Below are 11,645 nucleotides of genomic sequence, written 5' to 3' on the forward strand. Positions count from 1 at the left end.
AATTCATGACTCACCTCGAGTACGCATGTACGAAGAAAGAGAAGCCGAGCTGGATCGGCAAGACAGCTTGGACGCATTGGAGGAAGAACGTGATGTGGCAAAGGCCCGTTCCGCATTCTATCAACAGCAGGCTCGAAGATATCAAAGCAGAGAAGTACGGGCCAAAACTTACAAGGTTGGCGAACTAGTTCTACGCCTACCGGACAAGAAAAAGGACAAACTCAAGCCCAAATGGGAGGGTCCCTTCATCATCGACCAAGTCCTGACCGGCGGAGCATACCGTCTGCGAAATGCATCGAACAACCGACTCGAGCCGAACCCATGGAACGCGGCCCGCCTCCAAAGATTTTACGCCTAGCGCCGGACTAAGAGTTCGTTTCCTTCCTCCGTCCATATTTTTACACTTCAGCCATCTTTTCATTTCTCTCTTTTCTCTCACCTTTTTCATAAAAGCCCTTAGAGGCCTATTTGCGCATTGTTCGCACACACTTGATGTGCTATCCGCACTCATTATACCTGGGGGCTTCTTTACCAGAAGCTTACTTATCCGGGCTTTATGCCCAGCACATGTGTCAAATTTCCACATGTACCTTTTATTCACCATTATATGCATCGATATGACTTCAGTTTTAGCCAAGCTGGGTTGCCTGGCTCCGTGCTTACCCCTACGTTCCCGATTGTTCGGCTAGGAGGTAAAGGGAGCACCTCTACGATTGTTACTGCCGGGTCAGCCGGATGTGTACCTCAGACTGGGTGAAGCCGAAAGCTAGCATTCTTAAGGGAATATTCGGTCGGTGACTTGAAAGACGATTTCTTAAACATTTATCCATCTGCCCCCAGATGTTTTCCTGCTTTTTTTCGCAGTCCGGACATGCACTTTAGGGCATGCCTCCCAGGAAAAGGAACCCTTAATGGAACTATTCTCCCTAGAAGATGTTTCTTACTAACCATGTAATATAACATAACTAGTTGGGCACTTGTCTGATAAAGCACTAATGACCCCTACGCCTGGTCTCCATGCATGCCCCGGTTTTGTCATAACCGAGAAGGTATTCGGACACACTCCGGACTCTAGGGTCCCGAGGTCGAAGCGGAAAGGTCGGCAAAGACAAACGATCTACAATCCGGCTAGACGGCATTTTTACATGTCATTTTAAATACATCGTCAAAATGACTGATTGTACTCCTCCTCAATCCCGTCTAACAGGCTGTCTAATTTACAGTCCCGTTGGGAATACTTAGCGGCCAACTCTACTTGGCCATACACTAAGCTCACAGGGATCTCCTTCCCATCGGGCCCCACAGGTCCGACCTCGGCCATGTGGTTTGGATCCGCCTTCTTGTACCGCGTCTTCACCATGGCCCAGGCCGCCCTGGCACCTTGACGGCAGGCCGATATCTTCCATAAGAGGAAGCGCTGCCGTGCTCCCTGAAGCTTCTCCGCAAGCTCTCCAAGGCCCTCGGGTAGGGAGACAGATGGCCATAGGGCCTAGACGACGCCACTCATCGCCTGCCGAACACGTTCGAGCAGTTGCACCAGCTCGGGAAGTTGGTCACCCGTCGAAACGGGCATTTCCTCCGCAGGGCGACCTATGAGCGCACCTACAAGGCATATTTCTGTCAATAGGCTTCCTCGCCGAACTCTTATTTTCAAAAGAATTCGCTCAAGCACTTACCATAGATGCCGCGACGAAGCCGCTGATTCTCCTTCATGGAGCCAGACAGCTCGGCCCGAACACCTTTCATCTCTTCCCCAAGCTGGGTGTGGGCATCCTGGAGTTTGTTCCTCTCCTGCTGTACCTTCATAAGCACCCTCTCGCCGGCCTTCAGCTGGCGCAGTAGGTGTTGCTTGTCCGGATCCAGTCCGGCAACATCTGCAATATCAAAGTCAGACTTACACGCACGCCGCACACTGCTTATCTTTTTGAAATAATGTGTTATCAGGAGGGGTCTCTGCGTCTCCTCCTGCGGCAGCGAGTGCGGCCTCAAGTTGGGCCTTGCACTCTTGCAACTCCTGGGACAATTGGGCATTCTTCTCTCCTGGGACAATTGGGCATTCTTCTCTGTAAGATCCTGCAAATTATATGATCCTTAAATCAGTTACTTTAACTACTTTAAGTCTCGGGGGCTACTGGCATATATAACCATTAAAATCTCTTACCCGTATGTCTTTTACATATTGCTCCGTGGCTCTGGTTAAACCATCTCGAGCAGCACGGAGGTGCGCGTCTCCCGTGTTAAAGGCATTCAATGCCTCTGGGGAGAAACACGCGTCACGCAGAACTGACCGGCGATGCCTATGATTCATGGCGCTCTCCACCTCAGACCTGGTGGCGAACAACCGGTCGGCATCCTCCACTGGAGGAGAATCCGGCTCGCGCCTTGCGCTCGCCTCCCCCTCCGGACCAGGTGTTGGAGCCTGGCGGGCGGAGGCTTGGTTGGGAACCTCTCCGGACACCGTCTGGCGAGTGCTCTTTCTCCTGGAAAGGTCATGAGCGTTAATACGCCTCCTGGAAATCCTTTTCCTAAATAACAAGACGCGGGCTATACCGTTGCGGTGACGTTTTGACCCGCGCCGCACTCCTCTTCCGCCTGCGGGGCCGGACTGACCCTTGTTGGTCAGCCGCCGTGGGCTCGGCTTCCTCCCTTGAAGGCACCTCCTGCGAGACACCATTATATACGGTGGTCCGAAATGCGCAAGGACGAAATGATGGTGTCAGGACTTCGGTCATATTCACCTGGGAAGCCGGGGTTAGGCCGGGGTAGTCAGCCGTGATGGCGACTAAAGCATTGTCCATGCTGAGTTGGTGGAACACCCCGTCAATTAGCTCCACCTTTATGTCCGGATCCTCTTCGGAGGCTGGATCAAGGGATCTTCCCGGATCCTCGGGTTGTGGGGCCGGACTATGTATGCTCTCCACAGTCCGGCGCAGTTCCTGCGTCAAATCCATAAAGTAAGGTACTTAACTTTGAAAGCACGGGTCGGATAAATGAACGTCCGCTTACCCAGCTCCGAGGGTTATTCATTGAAAACCCATTTAATGGGCTCGTCTGGAGGAAGTCTTCCTTCTCCCCCTTGTATAGGCCAGACAGAATCTTCACCAGATCTTCGGCCGACTCCGACCCTTTGCGGCCATGACGGGTGGTATCATTTCCCCCGTTGAAATCCCACATGGGGTGGCCCCTGTATTGCAGCGGCTGCACCCCCCGCATTATGCACGTGGCCATGACTCCAATCATGGTCAATCCGGAATGGGCCAGCAATCTTATCCGGCCCATCAGATAATGGACGCCCTTGTCTTCCTCCAGTTGAGGGCTCCGCGGGCGCCAGCTTAGGCGTTTCTTCAGAGGAGCCCCACTAAACTCCGGGAGGCCGATCCGAACTGGGTCCGGCAGTGGAGCGTCCTCTACATAGAACCATTCCGAAGGCCAGTCTTCGGACGCCTTCTTCGGGATTCCGGATGGGTATCCGGTCCCGGTGATGCGCCATATTTCGGCACCGCCCACTTGATATATTGACCCCTCGTGAGAACGGGGTACGAGGCAGAATAGCATCTTCCACAGCGCAAAATGGGGCTCGATGCCCAGGAATAGCTCGCAAAGAGCTACAAAACCCGCGATATGCAGAATAGAGGCGGGCGTGAGGTGATGGAGCTGGAGTCCGTAGAACTCCAGGAGCCCGCGGAGGAACGGATGTACAAGAAATCCAAGCCCCCTTATCAGATAGGGGACGAAGCACACCCGCTCTCCTTTAGAGGGGCTAGGGGTGGCCTCCGCTTGCTTCCCACCTTTGTAGGTGGCCAGCCCGGCTCGAACCGGGACCATAAAGGCCGGAGGAAGATATCCCTCCGCTTGAAGCTTCACCAGCTCGTTGTGCGAAACCGAGCATCTCCTCCAATCTCCTGGCGGAGGGCTGGGAGCGCGAGAGGAGGAGCTGCGTCGACGGTCCATGATGGAATGGGTTTTAGGTTAGAAGCGCTCCGATGAGTACTCGCAGAGGGAAGATGGTGTGATTTGGATCTGGGTTCTTATCTCATAGGCAGATTATTTGCGCAGCTAGGGGGTAAAACATAAAAGATACCCTGGCTTTTCGCATTCGTGCGACGAGTGGAAGAGGGCCATTATTGGGCGTGGAAGCCAAGGAGCGCAACATTTGTGAGGGAGCCGGACACTATTCGGCAAACACATGGAATTTGGAGGAGAACCCGCCTTGCAACGCCGAAGATTATATACGCGCTGGACTCGTCGTCATTGAAGCCTGGTTCGGGGGCTACTGAGGGAGTCCTGGACTAGGGGGTGTCCGGATAGCCGGACTATCATCATCGGCCGGACTCCAAGACTATGAAGATACAAGATTGAAGACTTCGTCCCGTGTCCGGATGGGACTTTCCTTGGCGTGGAAGGCAAGCTTGGCGATACGGATATGTAGATCTCCTACCATTGTAACCGACTCTGTGTAACCCTAGCCCTCTCCGGTGTCTATATAAACCGAAGGGTTTTAGTCCGTAGGACGAACAACCATTACAACAATCATACCATAGGCTAGCTTCTAGGGTTTAGCCTCCTTGATCTCGTGGTAGATCCACTCTTGTACTACCCATATCATCAATATCAATCAAGCAGGAGTAGGGTTTTACCTCCATCGAGAGGGCCCGAACCTGGGTAAAAACATCGTGTCCCTTGTCTCCTGTTACCATCCGCCTAGACGCACAGTTCGGGACCCCCTACCCGAGATCCGCCGGTTTTGACACCGACAGCGGGGAGTGGCGCGGGGCCTAGTCCTCCACCCGGTCGACGTGGATGAGGAGGTCGTACCGCCACGCGCCAGGCGGCGGCGCCACCTTGCGCTCTGGGGGGAGTAGCCCAGTAGCTCTTCGACACGGCCGGCTCCGCGCTTCAGCACCCACAGGGTGTGGGTTGTTGGGATGTGAGCCACATCCCACGCCCAAACCCAGCAGGCGAAGAGCTTGGTATGGTCGCGCTCGTGCGTCCTGCTGTCGAGGCGATCGACGCGACACATCTTCCCCAGCGCCTCCTCCGCCCCCTCCAAGGACCAAAAGTGCATCGGGAGGTTCTCGATGACGATGCGCACGTGGAGGGTGAGGTTGAGCAGTGTCGTGTGGTCGTCTTCATGCCAGGGGTTGGTGTTGAAGTGAACTCGTGCGCCGGGAGCTCGAAGTAGACGAAGAAGTGCTCCAGGTGATGCGCCGTGACGCGCAGCAGGTGCGGTGGGACGCACAATTGCTCCTCAAGAGCATGCCCCACCAGCAGAGGGCTTGCCGCGCCCGGCCCCTCCGGCGCGGAGAGGGTGACCGCGTGCTGACGCAGGACGAACACCTGGTGGTCCATGGCCGGGGAGGACACGACCACGCTGTGGCTGGTGCGCGGCCGGCGGGACGGGCTGGTGTGGGCGAAACGAGCCTGCCCGAACATGGCGGAGGCAGGGTGGAGCGGACTGGGAGCAGCTGCGGCGGGGGGGGGGAGTGGGGAAACGGAGCCGGTCCCGGCCGGCACGGGAGCTTGGAGAGGGCCTAGCCTATTTCTAGCAGAACCGCCGGGGCCGCCGTTTCTAGGATTTTGTGGGCATTCCTTTCCAAAATGTCCAGGATGCTTGCAAATGATGCAGCGGAGAGGATCTCTACAGTCTTTCCGGAGGTGGAGCGAGCTGAGACAGCGAAAACAGAGGCCATGGAAGCGCTTTAAGAAGGCCTCGCGCCCGGGGTTGGGGGCCCTAGAGCTAGCAGGGGGCAGCACCGGCGCGCACTATTGACCTCGGTCCACCCACCGTCCGGGCCAGAAGAGGAAAGCGGAGCGGGGGAGGAAGGACGAACCACGATGGATTTGAGCTTCTGCTCCCCGAAGGAGGGAAGCGCGGGTGGATCTGCTGGGCAAAGGGGGGGCGGCCCACGGGAGCACTCCCCCCCGAAGCAGGATTCGCGGCGGAGGCGATGGATCCGGCGTAGCCTCATGGGAGGGGGAGGCCCTAGCTAGATCTTGCACCGAGGCCAGTGTCACCCATCCCGCGCTGTCGCAGGAGAGGCGCCTTGAAGAGCAGCCGTAGCCACGGGACCGCGAGGAGCGAGAACGGGATGGCCCATGGGGTCGGGAGGAGCCTCCTGCCCTGGAGACGAGCTGTGGCGGGGGTGGCCGCCGCGGCCGAAGCGGCGCGGGGAGAGAGCTAGAGCTCAAGAGCCTTTCACCTCCTCATAAGCTTGGTTTAGTTCTTGAGTTCTCGTGTAATTATCTTCAAATGTATCGCTTAGATTGGTCAAATAATTGGCACACGCATGATCTATAGATGTTGTGTTTGTGTCCGCATTTTACTCAAAAAGAGTTTCAAAACATGCAATAAGGCTACCAAGATTGGGTGGACAGATACACCACACGCCCCAGTGCCCTATATACACCATTTCAGTTCTAAGTTTGACGGGATATCAAGATGTCTGAAGCAAGATTGACGCGAGACAAAATGTGTCAGGAGTATACGCGAGCTTTCACATGGAAGATGACAATACATAATTAAATCTAACCGAAAGTCCGAATAAATACCAACACATCAAAGTCAGCTCTTGTTGGCTTCTTGCACCTGAGAATAAGAATCACTCGGTAGTCAACAGGACCAAGCTTACCCCGGAACGGCTGATTCAGCTGTAATGTCAATCCTGTGGTCAAATTTGTACAGAACTACGATAAGCAAAACACATTCAAGGATGACAGATTAAGATAGCTTCCAGCAAACTATTGGCAGATGACTCATTCTTGAGTTGTTCTAAGCTGATACGAATATTTCTCAGTTCTGGAAGTCCAAGTCTGCGCTATGGCACCTTTAGGAAATCATCTGCAATGTGGCGACGGTAGCAGTGAATAACAATCGTCAACTAGTGTCATTTGCATGGAAAGTGCATCTTTAAACTTGTAACCTTTGGATCAGATTAACGAGAAATCTGGATATTTTGTCACTCCAAACAATAGCAATTCGATCTTTCCCACTCCATGTCATAACGACATGTGGCCTCAAGACCCAAATATCTGTGTGATATTGGTGGCAATGCCATTCTTTGGAGTGCAGAATATTCAATTTTAGCAATAATGAAAGGATCAAAGCAAAGTAAAATAATTCCTGGTTATCATAACATACAATTTCAGGACTATGGTATGTACCCTTCAGATCTGCAAGTAAGTCAAAAACTTCCAGCGGTCACCATATTTAATATAACTTCACGGCAAAATATTTCAGAAGAGTGACTTACTATCCGTTGCAGCCTTCCTTACACAATGATGGCAAAATGATTGCCAACTACATCTAAGCTTACAAATTTCTTCCATAACTAAATAATATATAGTGTTCATGTTAACATATTGAAATGGTGGTGAAACCTTATTTTTTGATAGATTTTCAATTACTAAAGAGTAAAGAGACACGGATTTCCCTTCTACTTGTGAAGATCTGCCTATATAGATGCCAGGTACAATTTATGCCACACAGACTCCACATGTGCCACTAAACGTTTTGGGTTCCTGTAACGCATGGTTAAAAGGGAAAATCGAGGTAGCACCATATCATATGTTTTGACTGATTTTTTTCTGTAACTCAAAAGGGTCACTTATTACTTTGTAAGGAGGAAAGGTTTGCCTAGCTAGATAACAAAAATAACTGAGGTAACAACTCAATATGGCAAGTTATGATTAACTCTACTTAACTAAATTTGGGTACATATCCACACAATTACAAAATATATTATTAGAATTTGAACAAGTGCTGGTACTGAAACATTTAGTTTTCCAATGGAGAAAGATAATGAAATTATAAAAGAGACATAAAATTACATGTGCACAAGAATTACGTGACAATGTAACTCACCTTACACTAGAACTAGTTGCTTTATGTGTCGCCAAATGGCCCAAATCGCTGCCAAACATGCTCGATTAAATCTCTTCGGAGTTGGTTATCTGTTGAGTTTGCACAAATACTAGCATTTCTCCGAAGTAAATCAGCAAAATGATCAGTAGGTCCATATTTAATGTTTGACAGTGGAGCAACCGGTTTCTCTGAAATTTCATTCGAGTTGAAACAAGCACTTGCCATATCTTGCTCATCCTCAAGTGTCATGTTATGTAGTATGATGCAAACCTGCATGATTTTGCCTAGAGTTGCCTTCTGGAAGAATTTTGTTGGGCCACGCACGATGGGAAAACGTGATTCTAGGAGTCCAAATGCCCGTTGGACATCATTCCTTGCTCCTTTTTGATATCGTACGAATAATCGATCCTTTTCAGTTTGAGGGAGGGGCATCGCCTTAATGAAGACAGGCCATTCTGGGTATATACCATCAGCAAGATAGTAACCCATACTGTACTGCCTCCTGTTGATGGAGAATTGCACATGAGGACCTTGACCTTTCAAGACATCGGTGAACAAATGCGATTGATTCAGCATGGTAATATCACTGTGAGACCCAACAACACCAAAGAAAGCGTGCCATATCCAGAGGTCTTGTGAAGCAACTGCTTCAAGAATGATATTAACAACACCGTGATCACTGTGAGTAAGATGACGCACCCATTTAACTGGGCATTTTTTCCACTCCCAGTGCATACAGCCAATGCTTCCCAACATGCCAGGGAACCCACGGGTCTCACCCATTTGTAGAAGGCGCTGCATATCAACACTAGTGGGGCTCCTCAAGTATTCTTCACCAAACATGTTGATCACCCCGTCCACAAACTGCTCCAAACAGTTCATTACTGTGCTGAAACCAATTTCTACGTATTTGTCAGTGACGCCAGAGGGTGAACCCAATGCTAATATACGAATAGCTACTGTGCACTTCTGTAGAGGTGTGAGTCCTTGACGATTAAGGCCATCTCTCCTTTCTGTGAAATAGGGAGACCACTCTCCCAAGGCACGGACTATACGTAGAAAGAGGGGTCTTCTCATCCTGTACCTTGTACGGAACTGTTCGTCAGTGTAGGTTGGATGCTCAGCGAAGTAATCAGCCACAAGTTGTTCATGGCCCTCTTCACGATTTCTCACTATGTACTTCCTATTCCCGCGGTGAGATGCACCAGCTTGCTGAGGTTTAATTTTGGCCTGGATCTTCACATTGATCCGCTCAAGGAAATTGTGGAAGATGCTTTGTTCAGAAATCAAATCTTCCATAGTGTATATGCCGGTTGGGTCAATGGTACTGCTGTCATCGGAATCATCCGAGCAGGATGATGTGTCTGATTGGTGGGACATATCTGCAAAGATAAGCAATGAGTAATGCTTCAACATGAATGTGAAATACTTGCTGATGGTAAATCCGGGATGAAAATGACAAAATAAAAAAACTTCAACATTCATTTGTTTTCTACAAATAAAAATGCACAAACCCAGGACATAAATGAACTTGACACTATGCATTGCAAATATATGTATCAAAGTTTATCATTGGGCCAGCACAACTGGTAGCTCTTAAACATAAATAGCAAAATGAAGATACGAAGGGCATCTCCAAAGGTTGTGTTGCTTCTTCCCTACTTGTCCGTTCCGGACAGGCGGATAGAAATACTCTCCAATGAGGACCCCCACTTCCTCCTTATTTGTCCATTGTGTCCACTTCTCCCCATTTCTTCCCTACTTCTGGGGAAGAAGTAGGGGCGTCGGGCAGACAGCCACCTCAGCAGCAGATAGTGGGGCCAATGCGCGAACCCCACAATCCAGCTCCTCCCCTCCCCCCCCCCACCCCGTCGCTCTCTCTCTCTCCCTCTCCAATATTTAGTTCGCCACGAGCGAAACCCTCACCTCCCGCCACCGCCATCCGCTCCTGGCCGCCCCCCCGCGTGCCATGGCAGGCGCCCACGGTTCCTACGACCTCGCAAGCACCTGCGTTAGGCACGGGCAACCCCAATGCCGCTCTTTTGACCGGTGCGTTGGGCCTCACATCGGCACGCCATCACGCGGTGCAGGTCCTAGCCACCCCGCGGCAGCAGATCAAGCCACGCCGGACCCTTTAATGGACCCGGCAGCGACTGGCTGCACTCTTGCTCTCCTCCACCGAGTTGCCCGAGGAAGAGTAGGGGAATGTTGCGTCGGCCGAGGAGAAGAGGAATGACGCACCATCCGAGGAGGGGAATACCGCTCCGACCGAGGGGGAGGAGGATCTGGCAGTCGCGGTGGCCATAAACGCCTCCTTGGTCACGGAGCAGGAGGATGAAGCTAAGCGGCTCGCCATTGAAGAGAGGGAGATGGAGGAGGCAATGCAAGCTTCCCTCGCCGGCACAGACAATGTCGATGATGACAACCTCGGCCTCGAAGACAACAACGGCGAGCTTGGGGGCAATGAAGATGAAGGCACCGACAACGACTACGGCAGTCGCCTCAGAAACTTCACCATGGTACAAATAGGGAGGACCATTGGATACCATGGTACAATGGTGTCCTCCCTATTTCGAGATGCTCTAACAAACAGCTCACACAAAAAGTCAAGGTTTATCCAAAGATCAAACAAAATTAAGCTAGACTACAGCGGCATGACATGTAAGACAGTTCCAGATGCAAGCAAGGGCAAAAAAACACTGGACCTGTATCAAAGAAAAAGGTTAAAAGGAAAGCTAATCATTTCCAGGTGCTTATGCAACTCGGGGACCACACAAGTTATTATAAAATCAGATATTCATTGGGAAAGCTTCACTTATTCCATCTTAGGTTTTACTTGCACTAGGCACTGTAAAATACCATCACCCAAGCAAAAATACAAGAAAAACTACCTAAGCTACTGACAAGAAAGTTCTTCAACTCGGCAACAAACTCTCTCTGTCCCTGAATTTCATCAATCATCCAGAATCCCATGGCCCAAGAAAGGTGAGGGCAATCGGTTGATTATGTACTGTAGGCCTAGGCTACTGATCTCGAAATGCCTAGATATCCTTTATGCTCCAGTTTGTCAGGTTTCAGTGGAAGAGAAGCAGTGGAAGTTCAGAAAAACATGGGCGCAAAGCTTCAACAGGGGATTCCCAAGGTTCTGCATTCAGCAGCGAACGATCCCCCAATTCGCGAGGACAACAAGTAATTGGACGCTAACTTAGTAGTAACCGAACCAATGCAGTGATCTAAAATGCCATTTTTGCGGCAGGAAGCTATGGCAGAAAGTTAAACGTGAGAATACAACAAAATACCTGCTTCGCGCACGGTGGGAGGAAGAAGGGACGACTGGTCGGTGGAAGGAATTTGGGAAACCAAAGGGGAAACAACAGGAGACCCCGACATGGACCAACCTCGCTGGTTAGGCACGGCGGCGCGACGGTGAGGAGCGGCTCCCGGCGGGAGGAGGGGCGCAAGGCGAGAGGGGCGGTGGGGCTAGGGTTAGGGTTAGGGGTCGCCGGCGATTCAGCGTCCTGCAGTGCGCTTGCGCCGGTGGTGGTGGAAGCCGGAACTGACGAGCGATGGAAGCTCCAGAGTCTTTTTTTTCCTTCCTTTTTGAGCCGAAGGAGGCCGCAGAGTTTGGGGAGAGCCCGGAAATTGGTTTCGGCCCGCGACGAGATTATGTTTGATATCGGCCTGTTACGGAAAACGATTAAAAATGAAATCCATTCTTGCCTCACTCACTGCCGGCCTGGCCCATCAACTCTATGAGTATATCGTGTGCCTCCTGGCCCATCTG

At 51.3% G+C, this 11,645-nt stretch overlaps 1 protein-coding gene across 1 annotated transcript; it reads right to left on the reverse strand.

Moving 5' to 3' along the window:
- Positions 1–6,440: 6,440 nt before the first annotated feature.
- LOC123044599 (uncharacterized) lies at positions 6,441–11,444 on the reverse strand. Its single transcript, XM_044467389.1, has 3 exons — positions 11,161–11,444; positions 7,862–9,243; positions 6,441–6,838 (listed from the first exon to the last, which is right to left on the reverse strand). The coding sequence occupies exons 1-2, from the start codon at positions 11,249–11,251 to the stop codon at positions 7,883–7,885; spliced, it is 1,452 nt and encodes a 483-aa protein (XP_044323324.1). The 5' UTR covers positions 11,252–11,444; the 3' UTR covers positions 6,441–6,838; positions 7,862–7,882.
- Between the last annotated feature and the right edge of the window lie 201 nt (positions 11,445–11,645).

This window comes from Triticum aestivum, chromosome 2B, assembly GCF_018294505.1.
Source record: "Triticum aestivum cultivar Chinese Spring chromosome 2B, IWGSC CS RefSeq v2.1, whole genome shotgun sequence".
NCBI classification, from domain to species: Eukaryota; Viridiplantae; Streptophyta; class Magnoliopsida; order Poales; family Poaceae; genus Triticum; species Triticum aestivum.